Source organism: Periplaneta americana, chromosome 4 (assembly GCF_040183065.1).
Source record: "Periplaneta americana isolate PAMFEO1 chromosome 4, P.americana_PAMFEO1_priV1, whole genome shotgun sequence".
Classification (NCBI taxonomy): Eukaryota; Metazoa; Arthropoda; class Insecta; order Blattodea; family Blattidae; genus Periplaneta; species Periplaneta americana.
Genome location: NC_091120.1, coordinates 148,469,985 through 148,488,247, shown reverse-complemented (window position 1 = coordinate 148,488,247; position 18,263 = coordinate 148,469,985). Strand labels below are relative to the sequence as shown.

The 18,263-nt window shown below is 36.1% G+C and overlaps 1 protein-coding gene across 2 annotated transcripts in view; it reads right to left on the bottom strand.

The window, feature by feature from the left end:
• Positions 1-18,263, bottom strand: part of LOC138698304 (cytochrome P450 4c21-like) — a 79,536-nt gene that overhangs the window by 12,074 nt on the left and 49,199 nt on the right. For both annotated transcript variants that reach the window (XM_069824125.1, XM_069824124.1), the window contains exons 6-9: positions 12,167-12,236; positions 9,365-9,491; positions 6,454-6,526; positions 696-805 (exon numbers count right to left, since the gene is read on the bottom strand). In XM_069824125.1, coding sequence (XP_069680226.1) covers positions 696-805; positions 6,454-6,526; positions 9,365-9,491; positions 12,167-12,236 — 380 coding nt within the window. The remainder of the gene's footprint in view (positions 1-695; positions 806-6,453; positions 6,527-9,364; positions 9,492-12,166; positions 12,237-18,263) is intronic.

The following is an 18,263-nucleotide window of genomic DNA, read 5'->3' as shown; positions in this document are numbered from 1 at the left end:
AAAAAATTGTTGATCATAGAAGTGTACCGCTGAGAGTTCACTGTCACAGTAGCACCATCATCTTCAAAAAAGTAAGGACCAAGTATCCCGACTCTTGCAACCGCGCACCATACAGTAATACAGTCGTTATGTAAAAGTTTTCCATGAAGTTCACGAGTGTTCTGTCCACTCCAATATCGGAAATTTTGTTGATTAACGCATGTAAACCTAAATTTCCCGCTGTTTAGATACCATTCATATTAATACAGTCTCCTTATTTTGATCCATATGTTTTTTATTTAAATTTTAAATTAGGGAGGTTATTTTGCCGCACCCATGTTGTATTGCGTCTTTTAGTAATTGAGTTAATTAATTCCTTGAAACATTAAAGTGAGAAACGTCTCTCTCATTTTGCCTACGAGCATTGTAGTAATATTCTCGGTCTAAATGTTTGATAGATGTAGGTAATTAGTTCCTCTATAGTTAAAATCAGGATGTACAAAATGTAGACGAAACAGAAATTGTGAAACTAAAAGTTCTGTATCGAAGTCGGAAGCTGGTAATAATCGACCAAGGCGAGTGGAGCCGCGGGCGTAATGTGAACTATCGCGATGCGGTATTACGAACGCAGGAGCAGTAACGCCGCGGCTCCGAGTTGCAGGACTCCACTGGCCTTGGTCGAGTAATACTCGTTTAATCTTTGCACCATTACTCACCTCAAACATAAAGGTGTCAACTTCTTCTTGTATGTCCTTGTCTGTTAAATTTTCACCATTCTCCGCTGCTTCCAGCAGCATGTCCAGGAATGCTACACGCCTCTTTGTTCCTGAAGAGCAGAAGTTTTTGTACTTAGAGATGTACAATTTAAAACCTTACCAATTTAATTTCGTATAGATTTGGAATAAAATGGAGGAAAATCGTGCATTCGTTTCCAAACACTGTTTTACTTTCGAAAAATCGGACTAAATTCTGTGTTAACCCTCAACAACATACGTGCGTAATGTTGACCGTGAACCCAGATACCGCTATTGTATTAGTATTGCTGTAGGTACAAAAATAAAGCAATGGATGTGAAATAACATGGGTGGTGTTCTTTTACATCCCTTAGCTTAATTTAAAAAGCAGAGATGTAATATAGCCTAGTGCAATATTTTATTTATAAAATCATAATGCTCAATGCTTGGAAATATATGAATATTCATATAGACGCGTCTATCAAACCTCAATATGTATTAATGTTCAGTTTTGAAAGAAATTAGTGCAATAATATAATTTAACGATTAAATGAAACAAAAATTAAGTAATATATGTTTAAAGCAAAAGAATAGAGACGGAATATGTACATAATAATAAAAACAACAGTGTTCGACTGACATTAAATGTGAGATAAACTTAAAATACACATTGATTCGTTGTGTATTTTAAAAATAACCGGTTATCAGGATAACCGGCAAGCAAAAATAATCGATAATCAACCGGTTAACGGTATGGAAATAACCGGTCATCAAAATAACCGGTTATTTTTGTCCATCCCTATGCACCACCGGCTTCCCGCCAGAAAGTACACAAGCGTTCACATCCGTAAAGTGGCATGAATAGGTTCATTTCCACATCACAATTCTTCGAGCGGTCTCAGAGACAGCTCCTGTGTTAATGTCAAAGTTTGTAAATGGCAGCCGTCTACATAGAAACAATTTATTGCACAATTTGCATCATATTCAGCAATGTTTAATGTTGCTGCTTTCGTAAAATCTATGTTGACTTAGAATGTTTCACTACAGATGCTCTTAGTGAGAGGTAATTATGATCTATGAAATGGGTACAGAAGTGAAATATGAAAACTTCACAAATGTAAAGAAATTATACAATTAACAGTATAGCAAAAACATCTCCTAGCTGGTTCGCTTTTCGAAGGTCCACTCACTTAGCTTCATAATGGTCCATTGTTCAGTCTATATTTGATATTGCAGACCGAGAGGTGACCTTGATGCCATTAGTGTAGGGATACAGAACTGGGGAAGAGAGGAGTGGAAGCATGGGGAAAAATTTTGTTCCCTGTCCACAACCCCCGGCCTTGAATGACGTATTTGTGTTGCTCCGCAAGCATACTGAATACATATTTCCTCTCCCTCTATCATGCCCAATGACGTGTGCGATGAAAGGAAGGGATGAGTCACGTGTTCTGGATTTTGACGTGTGCCACAATTGTAGCATAATTTTACATCCCTGCTTTACTGAATCCGATGCTGAAAGGTGGAATAGAATTCATGGTGGACAAAGTCGACTCTACAGTATGTATTGTTTCTCATTCACTAACACTCTTCACCTCCTCCGTATGTGATGTATTATCTAGAGTAGTTAGAATTAGACTGAATAACATGGGATTCTGAGTTGATGTAGGATTAAGAACGTAAGCCCCTGGGTCATGTAGTTTACCGGATACTTGTCTCTTGATGGGACCTGGCCCTTTAAAGTTTTAGGCAGGGCGGTTCTACTGTAACCATCGGATTCACAAAAGGCATTTGGTCCGTCTGTATAAATCGAAAATAATTGCATACAGGATGCACAGTGGACCATTTTGATTACAAATGCACGATCCATGCAGGGTCCGTCCTTTGAAAGGTCAGACAGCCAGACCAGATAATTATTGTATTTCCTTATACTGATTGGTTACAATGCATTTTTTCGTTTAAAAAACGTATTAGAATAGAAAGCATAGCCATAAATGATATCTGATGTGTGTGTTGCTAATTGATGCTTAATGGGATTAGGATAGATGATGTAATGTGATATGATGTAGAATAATATGAGATGATGGAATTATATATGATTTACAGAATGTTAAAAAAATACACTCAATTGCCTTAGAGGTTGTAGTATTCATCAAAATTTAAATTATGTTCTGTTTAACGACGCTCGCAGCTGCCGAAGTTATATCATTGTCACCGGTGTGCCGGAGGTTTGCTGCACAGGAGTTATGTTACATATCAGTAAATCTACTGACATGCATTTAAGCATACTTAAATGAAGGGTACACGGGAATAACGATCAAGGTCCATTTTAGAGAGTTCCGAGAAAAACGAATTTAAAGTTTAAGGAAGGAGTCCGTAATCGTACCTATTTTTAAGAAGGTGGACAAGACTAACTGTAGCAACTTTCGAGGAATATCACTTTTGTTGACGTCGTACAAAATTTTGTTCAATATTCTTTTGACAAGGTTAACTCCATATGTAGATGAAATTACCGGGATCATCAGAGTGGTTTTAGGCGTAATAGATCAACTATTGACCAGATATTTTGTATTCGACAGATAATGGAGAAAAAATGGGAGTGTAAAGGTAGAGTGCATCAGTTATTCATAGATTTCAAAAAGGCATATGACTCGGTTAAGAGAGAAGTTCTATATGATATTCTTATTGAATTTGGTATTCCCAAGAAACTAGTTCGATTAATTAAAATGTGTCTGAGTGAAAAGTAAGCAGAGTTCGTATAGGTCAGTTTCTGTCAGATGCGTTTCCAATTCACTGTGGGCTGAAGCAAGGAGATGCACTATCACCTTTACGTTTTAACTTCGCCTTAGAATATGCCATTAGTAAAGTCCAAGATAACAGAGGGGGTTTGGAATTGAACGGGTTACATCAGCTTCTTGTCTATGCGGATGACGTGAATATGTTAGGAGAAAATCCACAAACGATTAGGGAAAACACGGAAATTTTACGAGATAGGCTTGGAAGTAAATCCCGAAAAGACAAAGTATATGATTATGTCTCGTGACGAGAATATTGTACGAAATGGAAATATAAAAATTGGAAATTTATCTTTTGAAGAGGTGGAGAAATTCAAATATCTGGGAGCAATAGTAACAAATATAAATGATACTCGGGAAGAAATTAAACACAGAATAAATATGGGAAATGCCTGTTATTATTCGGTTGAGAAACTTTTATCATCCAGTCTTGTGTCAAAAAATCTGAAAGTTAGAATTTATAAAACAGTTATATTACCGGTTGTTCTTTATGGTTGTGAAACTTGGACTCTCACTTTGAGAGAGGAACATAGGTTAATGGTGTTTGAGAATAAGGTGCTTAGGAAAATATTTGAAGCTAAGAGGGATGAAGTTACAGGAGAATGTAGAAAGTTACACAACATAGAACTGCACGAATTGTATTCCTCACCTGACATAATTAGGAACATTAAATCCAGACGTTTGAGATGGGCAGGGCATGTAGCACGTATGGGCGAATTCAGAAATGCATATAGAGTGTTAGTTGGGAGGCCGGAGGGAAAAAGACCTTTAGGGAGTCCGAGACGTAGATGGGAAGATACTATTAAAATGGATTTGTGGGAGGTGAGATATGATGATAGAGACTGGATTAATCTTGCTCAGGATAGGGACCAATGGCGGGCTTATGTGAGGGCGGCAATGAACCTCCGGGTTCCTTAAAAGACAGTAAGTAAACACTTAATACTTTGTTATGTGTGTATTTAATAGAAATTGACATAGTGGAATGTCAAGAACGATGATTTCTTATTAATAGCTGGACCACATGATAGTACTTCTTTTCCACTATAAGATAGCATTATTAACTCAATTTCGATTTTTTATGGACTTTGGTCGTTTTTCCCGTGTACCCTTCAAATGCCATCGACCTGGGCCGGGAACGAACCCGCAACCTCGGGCATAGGCCAGCACTCTACCGACTGCGCCACCCAGGCCAACTTCCGAGACCAACCTGGAGTGCTTTAAAGAGTGTGTGAATAGCAGAAGATGCATTATAATGAATGGAAATCACATCGTATATCTCCTATGAAGTTGATAAACAAGTTGGCCTACTCATATACCAGAAGATGTTTATTTTAGGATCTACACCCCTTATATGAAGAGTTACAGGCGTTGTTTTAATGTTTACTGCACTGCAGAGACAAATCACTTCACGCTTGTTTACTCTTTTCATCCCTGCAATAAGAAACTATCAAACAGCCGAGCCCATATTTGAAAATATTATGATGTACATGTTGTTCTTACAATATCAGTTCGAAAGCCCTTGTTTCGTACAATAATTAATTTTTGGACCCATGCTTACTCTTTGTTTGTTTGTTTGTTTCTTTCTTCCTTTATTTGTTTTCCTCCCTCTTTTGTTGCGTTATACAGTTACATGAAAGAAAATACTCCGGGAGAAAAGCTTAATAGCTAAAAGAGTCTTTTTTTGACCCAGTTTAGACGATATTTTGCCGAAAGCTTACAAAATCCTAAACGCGACGAATAAAAATTTCTCGTTCCTCATTGTGGAAAGTACTGAACGTTATTGGATTCCAGTACTGCAGAAACGAGGAGAATAAAGAAATAATTCATGGAATGTGACGACATTGTTACCCGTTGCAACGAATTTTCAAGCACGATGAGAGAAACTAGAGAATTAGAAAATCTATGATATTGTGGCGCCATGTTAGAACATTCGGGTAGCGTCAGGGTCTTGCGCACGCATCTAGCGAGAGGGAAGGCGCGGGGAAACGGAAACTCGAGCTTCGGTAGGCGCTGTAGCGCTGCACGGAGCAAGGAAAAAGAAGGCTATGGTGACGGTGTGGAGCGGAGAGAGCAGGGGAAACATCTAGAAGCGTATCAATCCCGAAGTTTCGGAAAGCCACGCGAATCGAAGAGTCCAGATGTTACGGTTTAGTAATAAAAGCGCGGGCAGTCTTCGGAGTGAGTGAGTTAGTCTTCAGTCAGCCTTCAAGTCTTGGACAGCAGCGAGCAAGAGAGATATGTGTTCGACGCGCAGTGAACTTGAGTGAGTCCGTAACTGTGGCAGTGGCCAGGCGAGGGCGACGTATCCGGAGGATCTGAGTTCGATGTGCAGTGAACTTGAACAGTGAGCTAGAAGAACTAGCCAAGGCAAGCGAATTGTGAACTGAGAACTGACAGTTTTGTTCTGTATTTAGTGCTTTGTGAACATTAATTGAAATTAGGAGTACATTCTTGTTCTTCTCAATAATACACTGCATTGTCATTGTCGTCGTGTGGAGTACAATAACGACTATTGTGTTGCTGTGTTGAGTGCAGTACCCATTGTTGTAGGGTGAATTATTAAAAATAAAGTCACATTATTGACAGGTGCGGTGGTTTAAAGCAGAATAATAGTTACAATATTTTAGATGAAATTTCTTTGAGTGAATTTGTGTATTTTTCGTTCATACTTTCCTTTAGTTGAGTTCGTTTTTGTCAACTTAGATGATGAAACGCCCTGTACAGTAGCTCTTACTTGAAATAGAGGTGGTCAGATTTAAACATTTCAGCGGGAAGCTTCTCTCTGTATGGAAAACAGAGTGTTATCTTATCCATGAATTGGTGGTGATGGATCTGACCTATGTGGGAAAGCTATTATACCCAATTTGTAATGATTAAAGTACTTTAAATTAATTTCCTAATTATATTAGTGGTAGTTAAGGGGAGATATAAATAAGTAAATCAATTACCGTAATATATATCGTCATCTGTACTGATCTTCTGTGAAGACTTCAGTCGCTGCTCTTTACGCTCTTTTATTACCTGGAAGAAAAAGAATACTTTAATATTATGTGAATAAAAGTACTTTATAAGGTAATGATTCAGTAGTTTCATCGTAGTAAAGGAGGATACAGCTCTTAAATCGAATAAATTGTTTCAAACTTTTTATTCGAAACTTATCAGAAATTATATATGCATTAATCTATATACATATCACATACACCTTGTTATAACCAATTTCCAACATTTCTCAACTATTAGTTGTCTACTTTTTTCCTGAGCCCCATAAGTGAAACAGTGACCCCGGGAATTAGTGATGGGCACACTCGAGATTTACATACTGGGGTGAACCGTAAGTAATTTCATTAATTTCAGGGTGTTATTTATTTCACACAAAAAACTTAATATAATTATGCTTGATTTTGCTTCCTTATCGAGATAAAAAAGTGTTTTAAATTAAACTTTTCATAGCATGTTTTGGGAAAGCCATTGATTTATTTCCTAATATACTCAGTCAATTAATTTTTTATTTTATTGGGTTATTTTTCGACGCTGTATCAACATCTAGGTTATTTAGCGTCTGAATGAAATGAAGGTGATAATGCCGGTGAAATGAGTCCGGGGTCCAGCACCGAAAGTTACCCAGCATTTGCTCGTATTGGGTTGAGGGAAAACCCCGGAAAAAACCTCAACCAGGTAACTTGCCCCGACCGGGATTCGAACCCGGGCCACCTGGTTTCGCGGCCAGACGCGCTGACCGTTACTCCACAGGTGTGGGCTCAGTCAATTCAATACCGCAGCACATTATAATAATAAATATTTGAAAGAATTTTAATTTTTTCCTTTACAAGTGTAGAAATTTCATCCGAACCAATGTAACGTTTTATTCTGCAAGGAATTTTACAATGTTACATTTGTTCGGATCAAATTCCTGCACATTTAAAGGACAAAACAAAAAATTCTTCGAATCATTCATTATCGTAATACATGCCTTGAATTGACTGAGCATATTTGAAATTAAATAAATTACTTTCACGAAACATGCCATGGGATGTTTCGTATAAAAGAATTTTTATCTCGAAAAGAAAGTAAAAACGAGCATAATTGTTTTTAATTTTTTTGTTTGAAGTAGCTTAATAATAACACGCAGACATTAATGACATTACTTTCGGTTAACCCTGTATTGTTGTAATTTTGTTGTGTTGTATTAAAATGTCACAGAACGTCAGTCTGTAGGATAGTTTAAATCTTTCTTCGACTCAGCAATGAATATCATGCTGTATGATGTTGAGAGCGAAATTTCTCATAATAGTTTTGAATAATGGGGTTTTATGTATTGTTGTTAGCATCATCCCCAGACAATTTATCAGGATGCCAGCAGGACTAATTACGTAATATTGACTTCTGAAATGAAATGATTTACTTAGACATTTTCTTTAAATAAAACTTATTGTAATATGTAAGCTAAATCTTGATAAAGATTATGATGATGTTGACGGTGATGAGGGTGTGGTCGAAGAAGAGAAGAGGCAGGAAACCTTTTATATAGTGAAACTTTATTTATGTCATAAGATGCAACTTGGAATGTGTAATATAAAGAGGCTCAAGAAGTTCCCTAAAATGTACAATGAAACCATTTTATTTTTACTTAAATTTTTATTGCACTTGAGTTTTTCAATGTACTTCACTCGCACCTCCTCTACTGATAAACTTCCAATCGTCCACCATACAGAACCAAGACCGCATATGCAGTCAAAGTCGCCTTACTGTCATAATAAACAGTAGAGTTAGAGAGTATGGTACGTTTCAGAAATATGTTCGCGTTTTCCAGCGACGAAAGAGCTTTCAATATTGAATCATATTTTCGCACAAGTACTGTCGTCCGTTTACCCACTTCGTATCCCGGTTTCACCATCCGCTTCTGCTCGCCCCTCTGTAAAGGGTAATGACTGAGCTGTCTTAGCTCTTTTCTGAAAACATTAATTTCTGTTAGGAATTGGACGTCTGCGTAATATTATACAGCTGTTTAAAATAACTTAAATAAAATGGCCTCGTTAAGTAATTAACTGTCAAGTGATTTCCCCCCATTCTACGACCCTGCGACAAAACCATTTGGACGGACAGTAGATAGCATGTCTGAGTAAATTTATCTGTGCGGGTCAGGCAAAAGTGAAGATTGAATTTATAGTACATAAGGTACTCTTTTATAGTAGATACAGAATTATTTCATCATCAGTTACTAGTACGAAGGACGAAATTCGTAATTGAAATTAGATACAATAGTGCGATACTATGCACAAAAGAACTGAAGCCTTATCGAAGTGAACGGCCACCATTTCCAAAAATGTGTTTAAATATCCTTATTATGTTTATTTTTTAATTTAACTTCATTCTCTATCTTGTACGCTAATGTGCTGTAGACAGCATAATATACATTGCATAATGAATACGTCCGAATCGATAGCTCAGTTCGAGAGTAAAAACATTTATTGTTAATACAATAGTGTACGTTGATTAAAGAAAAACCTAATGATAATTATCGAACTCAAAATCGCGATATTTTCTAGTTTACGTAAATGGATGAACTACTTTTCTTCCCTCCTATACCTAGTAAAGTGATTTGTTTGTATTTTACGTCAGTATCGTCGAACTCCAGTCGTGGAAGGGAGTAGCAAACGGTGTTTCCGGTTCTCAACCGTTAATCGAAAGGTATAGCCAGGTTAATATTAAAAATATTAGTAAAAATAAAATGAAGTCCCTGTATTACCATACCTCTTCAAAATTTTGATGCAAGAAGAAGAAGAAGAAGAAAAACTCTTGTACATAGAATTTATGAATATCTAATAATAAGTCGGCGGATCTTATGAATGTGTATCTTACCTTTTTAGTAAAGCCATGTATAATTTTCAGGCTCTTGTCTTGAAGTTTTCCCCACTTGTTGAATTTAAAAATAAAGTCAGATAGAAGGTATGGCTTAGCGAGCCTTTCCGTGAATATCTGTTTCATGCTGTAACATGTGAAGTTCCATTAAATTTACACCTACCCTCATGGAAGTTAAAAGTTTATATTAGCTTTATATCTTGTTTGAAATTAGGTTTTCTTGTTGTAAATTTGTTGTATATTCACAATATATTTCTAAAAATTTAATTTCCTCTATTAAAATACAAATACATTTCGTTAAATGTTAGAATTATTGCGCGACAAAAACTATATTACTACATTTCACCTTATTGCATATGATGTTATTTAATAATAATGGTTTTATTTTCCCTGACAGAGTTAAGGCCATCACATCTTCTCTTCCACTCAACCAGGATCAAATCACATACAGAAAATGCATACGGATATACAAGTATTAACTTAATAATAATAATAATAATAATAATAATAATTAATATTATTATAAAATAAAAATTATTAAATAAAAAGAGAGAATTGAATACATATACAGAATCAGTATTAACTTAAAAATAATGATAAAAAAATAAATACAATAAAATAAAAAGAGATTGAATACATAATGACAAACAGGGAAATACATTCTAGTATACGAGTATTAACTTAAAGAAAGAAATAATACATATGACTATAATCTCACAACTAAAGGAATAGTACAATTTGCATGATCAGCACAGCACGGATTACATTGAAACAATGATATTAGTTTTAGTGGAAAAATAAAGTAATGACTTCAGAATAATAATAATAAAAATAATAATAATAATAACAATAATAATAAATAAAAATTATACCTAAAAAAGTAAATCTGTGCATTTAAAATATTTCTAACAACCTAATTTTAAACAACTGAGGACTAATACTACCCCTGATATCCAGCGGCAGCGAATTCATGAGCGGGCATGGCTATTGAGAAATAACTTTAGTACAGAGATGTCTGATGACGTGGTATTGATAGCAACAGATTGTGCTGTGAACGTGTATTACGATTATGATGTGAAGCTAGGAGAGTAAACCGAGAGGCAAGGTAGTTGGGTGTGGAATCATGTATAATTCGATATAGCAGGCAAAGAGAATGTACAGTACTAAAGTCTATCTTGCAAGCGGAGCCAGGAGAATCGTGGAAAATATTCCGATATATGATCATGTCGGCGGATGTTGAAAATAAATCGGACGCAGTCATTATGTACACGTTGAAGTTTTTGAGAAAGTTCAGCACTTAGGTCGAAATATAAATAGACTTGGTACAAAACACTACACTTCATATTTGCGCTCCTGACAATTACTTGTCAGCCTTTGCGCAAATATACTATAATGACATCTATAATCTGTCCCAGCAAACGTTCCCGGCATTTCTGTCGGCCAAACAGCAGGGGAGGCAGCTTTTACATCCGCGAACTGACGGTGCTTCGAAGGATTGAAACTCACGCACGATGTTGTAAGTAATTAATAAATTTAATAAGTTTTAAAAATCGGGTAGCTATGTTTCATGAGTAACCAACTACAGATGGTGATCCGACTTTACCACGAGTTCGTCTCTCCTTATCCGCATAGCTGGTGTATTCCCTGATGCTTACCTTATTTCATCTGATTGGTCTATATATTAACCTTCATGCATCACCTTTTTGTGTACGTGCCAAATAAGAAGAAATTAAGGGGATAGTGCTATAGAGCACCACGTGAAAGCTGCACAGTTGGTGAATCCCCGTCACCCGAAATTAGCTGTACCAGTCTGTCTTTCACAACCAGTAAAGCACACAGAATAAGTGCAGTTTATTACGTTGCGTTTTGTTTTGAAATGGTTACATATTCAGTGCGTTAACGTTTACATATTTTGAATACGTGCTTGATGAAAAAGAAATCGTGTGGTAGAACAAGAAAAAGCTTTGGAAGTAAATTTCCTGGCCGCTCAGTTCCGTCTGTAAACCAATTTAGTGAATTGGTTTAATGAAAAAGTATCTTTGAATAATGTAATTTATATTAAGAATAATAAAGATAGTACCGCGCCGTGGCGTCGTGGTCTAAGGTATCCTGCCTAGGACTCGCGTTACGGTTCGAGTCCTCATGGGGGAAGATATTTTCTCATGAAATTTCGGCCAGTGTATGGGACCGGTGCCCATCCAGCATCGTGAGGCACTTGGGGAGCAAAATCCGGTTGCGAAAGCCAGCTATAACGGCTGGGAGGATCATCGTGCTAACCACACGATACCTCCATTCTAATTGGATGATCGTCCACCTCTGCTTCGGCATGTGGGCGTGAGGTCAGCAGCCGGCTGGTCGGTCTAGATCCTTCACGGGCTGTAGCGTCATGGATGGATAATAAAGATGTAAAAAACTTTACTAACTACTATTACTGTATGGAGGGTGAGAACCGAAAGTTTTAATATAACACAGTGGGTAAGTTTTAATTCCCCGAAGCACAGCACTGTGAGCTTGCGGATGCAATCAGCAACGGAAGAGGGGAGGGGTACTTCCGTTGGTTGACCTACAGAAACACCGGGAATATTTGTTGGGTCGGACTGTGTTTGTGTTCGTAATATCTAAATTTTAAGAGATGTAATTTTTTATATTCGGATCAATTTTCACTTTGGTTATTGGACTCGATAATCTAAACTCAAGATACATTCCCAGAACTTTTCTCTCTGTAGATATATATATATATATATAATTATGAAAATTTTCAAGGAAAAGTGTGGATCATACTAACAGATGTGATATACTTACTTGTACACAGCTTTAATATAATCTGAGTCTCCAAATTTCTGGGCATTTACAGATGTTCCCATGGCTGATTCTGTGAATAAGCAAAATGGAAGCAAGTTCTTCAATGTGAATTGTACAAACAGAAGAAACAAACACTTTCTGATAGCTAACAAACACATAACTCAATTTATTCTCTGCCTGAGCATTCATAATAATGACAATATTATACCATAGGCCTATAAGACCAGGAGGACATCAAATGCAGCTTTTTGTCTCGCAACAAAACATTTAAAATGTATTGTGAAATTTAATTAAATCTTCAATATACGAGAATAATCAATTATTTGAGTACTCGTGCAGGATTGGTTTGAAATTAATTCAAAGTGGCAACACTGCAGTCCCGTTAGGTAATTTGTTTCTTATATAATCACACCGTTCACGTATTGTCCTTTTCCGCAGAACTTTAAAATTTCCATGCGGGTTATATGAGACATCCTTCGAAGAGATAGAAAAATTCAAATATCTTGAAACAACAGTGAAAAACATAAATGATACTCGGGAGGAAATTAAACGCAGAATAAATATGGGAAATGTCTGTTATTATTCGGTTGAGAAGCTTTTGTCATTTAGTCTGCTCTCAAAAAATCTGATAATTAGGATTTATAAAACAGTTATATTACCGGTTGTACATAGGCCAAATAGAAATGATCGGGACGAAATTCAAAAACATACTGCTGAGCCATTTATACCCGAACCCATACTTTCTGAAGTCGAAATTTCTATAGAAAATCTGAAAAAGTACAAGTCTCTAGATGTCGATCAAATTCCAGTAGAATTAATACAAGAGGGTGGAAGCACATTATCTAGCGAAATTTAAAACTTGTACGGTACCTGCTATTTGGGAAAAGGAAATTGTACCAGAACAATGGAAGGAGTCCATAACTGTACCTATTTTAAAGAAAGGAGGACAAGACTAACTATGGTAACTTTCGAGGAATATCACTTTTCCTGACGTCTACAAAATTTTGCCCATAAGCTTTTGAGAAGATTAACTTCATACGTAGATGAAATTATTGGGGATTATCAGTGCGGTTTTAAGCGTAATAGATCGACTATTGATCAGATTTTTTGTATCCGACAGATATTGGAGAAAAAATGGGAGTATAAGGGTACAGTACATCAGTTATTCGTAGATTTAAAAAAGGCATATGATTCGGTTAAGAGAGAAATTTTATATAACATTCTTATACAATTTGGTATTCCCAAGAAACTAGTTCGATTACTTAAAATGTATCTCATTGAAAATAACAGCACAGTCCGTATATATTGCAGTTTCTATCTGATGCTTTACCAATTCACTGCTCGTTAAAGCAAGGAGATGCACTATCACCTTTACATTTTAACTTCGCTCTAGAATATGCCATTAGGAAGGTTCAGGATAATAAAGAGGGTTTGGAATTGAACGGGTTACATCAGCTTCTTGTCTATGCGGATGACTTGCATATGTTAGGAGAAAATCCAGAAGCGATTAGGGAAAACTCGGAAATTTTATTAGAAGCAAGTAAAGTGATAGGTTGGAGATAAATTCCGAAAAGACAAAGTATATGATTGTCTCTCGTGACCAGAATATTGTACGAAATGGAAATATATACATTGGGCATTTATTTTTTGAAAAGGTAGAAAAAAATCAAATATCTTTGTGCAACAGTAACAAATTAAACGCAGAATAAATACGGGAAATGCCTGTTATTATTCGGTTGAGAAGCTTTTGTCATCTATTCTGGTGTCAAAAAATCTGAAAGTAAGAATTTATAAAACAGCTATATTACCGGTTGTTCTGTATGATTGTGAAACTTGGTCTCTCACATTGAGAGAGGAACACCAATTAAGAATGTTTGAGAATAAGGTTCTTAGGAAAATATTTGGAGCTAAGAGGGATGAAGTTACAGGAGAATGGAGAAAGTTACACAACATAGAATTGCATGCATTATATTCTTCACTTCACATAGGATTAGGAACATCAAATCCAGACGTTTGAGGTGGTAAGGGCATGTATCACATACGAGCGAATCCAGAAATACGATAGAGTGTTAGTTGGGAGACCGGAGGGAAAAATACCTTTGGGGAAGGCGAGACGTAGCTGGGAGGATAATATGAAAATGAATTTGAGGAAGGTGGTACATGATGGTAGAGACTGGATTAATCTTGTAGAGGATAGGGACCGATAGCCGGCTTATGTGATGGCAACAATGAACCACCGGGTTCCTTCATAAGTAAGAGGCGAATCACCTTTTTTTTCAGCACGACATAATCTCGCCTGAAGTTCGATATTATGTGAATAAATTACATGCGGAATTATTAACGAACTTAAAACGTGTACAGATCTACGAAATATAATATAGGCTAATGATTATTATAATAATATAATAACTTCAATTAAACCTCACTGGCAAGGCCTGCCACTATTAACTGACTTATAAAGATTGGTATATAATTATCTTATAAACCAATAGGTTACCGCACCTAACGTCTTAAAAGTTTTGAAGTTTAAAGATTATTATGGAGCATAAGAAAAATTTCGTTGATCCGTTGAGATCCATTATTTGTAAAAGTCTTCTTTAATATGTATAAAAAACACGAATTATAATTTTTTAATGGGTGTCATTCACCAGAATGAGTCTCTGTATTTCGTCCAATATTATGATAAAATATGCTACATACTTCTAGCTGAAACTTGGAATGTAAACTCAACATTTAATCATTCACATTGCCGAACACACCCCCTTCTTTCTTACATACTGGATTTCTGTCCCGTAAGAGAGAGAAAGATTTGAAAAAATCGTCTGCCCTCCACTGAGGGTGACCACAAGGATCCAGAAGACAATGACACAATAATGAATGTACAAAGTTGAAGACCAAGATTAAAATTAATACAGAATTAACAGTGAAAGAAAAATTAATTTAACTCAACATTAAGTGGTAATGTATTATTTGGAGAGAATCTCTAAGAATTTTAATTAGAATTTCTTGAATTTCAAAGAAATTAATTTTTAGACTTTTAAGTACATCACCGGTGAAATGTGGTAGGGTACCTCTTGCTCCAAACAAGAGGCCTCTTACAATCCATTGTTTAATTGGAATTTTTTGTTTTTCTGACAGGAATGGCAGGCAAGTTTCGTAGATAGCCTGTTTCTCAAAATTTACTTCCTCTGCCTGAGTGGTGTTCCTTTCGAAGCGAGTGGTGGAATCCAAAACCAATGCTATATTTTCAATCCTTTTAAGTGCTATGATGTCAGCTCTCAGATTGGAATCTTCTACGGAAAGACATGCACTTCCCAATTCACGCTGTTGTAGGATTTGAGCTATAGATGCTTCAAATCCATGACAACATGATGCTGATATACCGTTGTTTATTGTATTTTCGAATACGGATTATGAAGGCTCAGTATGTTTACAAGACTATCTTATCTTTATAATACAGTGAGTGCTGATAGTGTCTCGACAATTTAATGGAGATTAACGATGTATGTTGTCATGATATTTTTTTTCGATACCGAAGGTCGATAAAAAATCTTATGGCAACATACATTAGTTTAAAAGCTCAATTAAATTATCATAGAGAAAATATGAAGCGCGAATTGTATTCAGTGAGATAATTCCGATGCGAGAAAGGTGCCATTTTGATTGGAATATTTATAATATAATCTTGATGTTCATGTTCATGGCAGTGACTTATCTCCTTCACTTTCGCAAAACACACAATTTGTATTACCTTTATTGCAAAGAGAACAACGCGGATATCTGAAGTTTAATTTATTTAAAATCTATTGAACAATTCAGGTTATAGCAACATAATGAACCGCCATGATTCAATAGCAGAATGCATTTTTTCTCTACCGTAATTGAATGAACCAGAGATGGTAGGAATAAAACTAAACATTTGAGATTATACACATATAGTAGAGCTCAAAAGTATCTGGTAGAAAGCATATGTCACAATTACAAAAAGATAAGTATTGAATAGACAAAAATGCCAATGAATAATTGAAAAGTATGCATTTCTAATTCATTTAGTACGAAAATATATTTAGTTTAAACAGAGTTAGGCTATCTTGCGTAAAAAAATAATTGAAAATTCTTCTGGATCAAAAGTAATTTGTAAGTCGAAGTATTTAATAATAAGACAAAAATATTCTGTATTCTGAGACAAAAATCAGTATTTCGTTGCATGTCCCCGAGCTTTGAACACATCAGCACATCTGTTTGGTACTGAATCCACTAGATTTTGCAATCGCTCGAGAGGAAGTTGTGACCATTCTTCCATTAAGGCAGCAAAGAACTGATCCTTATTTGAGTAACTTCTACGACGAACACGTCAATCCAATTCATGCCAGATATATTCAATAAGATTAAGATCCGAACTCTGGCCTTGGCCAATCCAAAAATTGAAATTTTTTTCAGCAAAGACTTTTTTTAAATGGCCGGAATTGTGTTTTGGATCATTGACCTGCTGAAAAATCCAATTACGTGGCATATTCTTCCTCCCATGTGGAACCATATTCTTTTCTAACATGTACATAGAACGATCCATATTCCTTTCTATTTGTACTAGAGGACCAACTCCACTTCTAGAAAAACATTCCCACACCTTGATGCTACAACCACCATGCTTAATGGCCAGTACTTGGTACTTTTTGTTGTCTCTTTGGTTTTTGGTCGACATACATACTGCACACCATCAGAAGAAAATAAATTAAATTTACTGTCATCACTCCATAACGCCTTATACCAGTCTGTAGTGTTCCATGTTTGATACATTTTTGCAAAATCTAACCTGGCCTTCATATTTTTGAATTTATGAGTGGTTTTCATGATGGTCGTCTATCATTTTAGTCACCAGCTACTAGGCGATGTTTCACAGTAGATACATGTAGGTTCAGTCCATGATGCTTCTCTAGATCATCCCTAATTTGTCGAGCCGATTTTCGTGGATCAACAACCGACTGCTTACAAATCATTGTCCTAACTCATTGTTGTTTTACGAGGACGGCCATACCTTGACTTATTGTCTATTGACCCTTCTTGTTTTTACCGTTGACTCGACATAGGCTACTTATGAGTTGTGATATACCAAAATCTTTAGCAACGCTAGACTGCGATTTCCACAATGCACAAAGCGTTTAAAACAGTTTGTCTCACATGCACAGAGTATTCCTTTTGTTTGGGCAGCTTGAAATGGTCTGTACAAATAAACAAGCACTATCTAAATACCAAAATTTAATGTATACCATGCCACCAAATCAAACAACAAAATGCTTATGAGCTAATGGAATATACATTTATATTGTTATTCTATGAACTTGCCTGTTTCCTAGATATATAACCACAGCAACGTGACGCTACTCATAGAAAGACACAGCTGTGTGCTTTGCGTTGTTGTAACTGCACGCAAACAGTGCTGACAACATAAAACCTTAACTACAAAATACTTTTGAGCGCTACTGAATACATGAGTATAGATTTTTAACATTAAATTTAAGATTCTACTTACTTACTTACAGGTGGCTTTTAAGGAACCCTGAGGTTCATTGCCGCCTTCCCATAAGCCCGCTATCGGTCCCTATCCTGTGCAAGATTAATTCAGTCTCTATCATCATATCCCATCTCCCTCAAATCCATTTTAATATTATCCTCCCTTCAACGAAACGGCCTCCCCAAAGGTCTATTTCCCTCCGGTCTCCCAACTAACACTCTATATGCATTTATGCATTCGCCCACAAGTGTTACATGTCCTGCCCATCTCAAACGTTTGGATTTAATGTTCCTAATTATGTCAGGTGAAGAATAAATTGCGCGCAGTTCTGCGTTGTGTAACTTTCTCCATTCTCCTGTAACTTCATCCCTCTTAGCTCCAAATATTTTCCTAAGAACCATATTCTCAATCAACCTTAATATCTGTTCCTCTCTCAAAGTGAGAGTCCAAATTTCACAACCATACAGAACAACCAGTAATATAACTGTTTTATAAATTCTAGCATTCAGATTTTTTGACAGCAGACTAGATGACAAAAGCTTCTCAACCGAATAATAACAGGCATTTCCCATATTTATTCTGCGT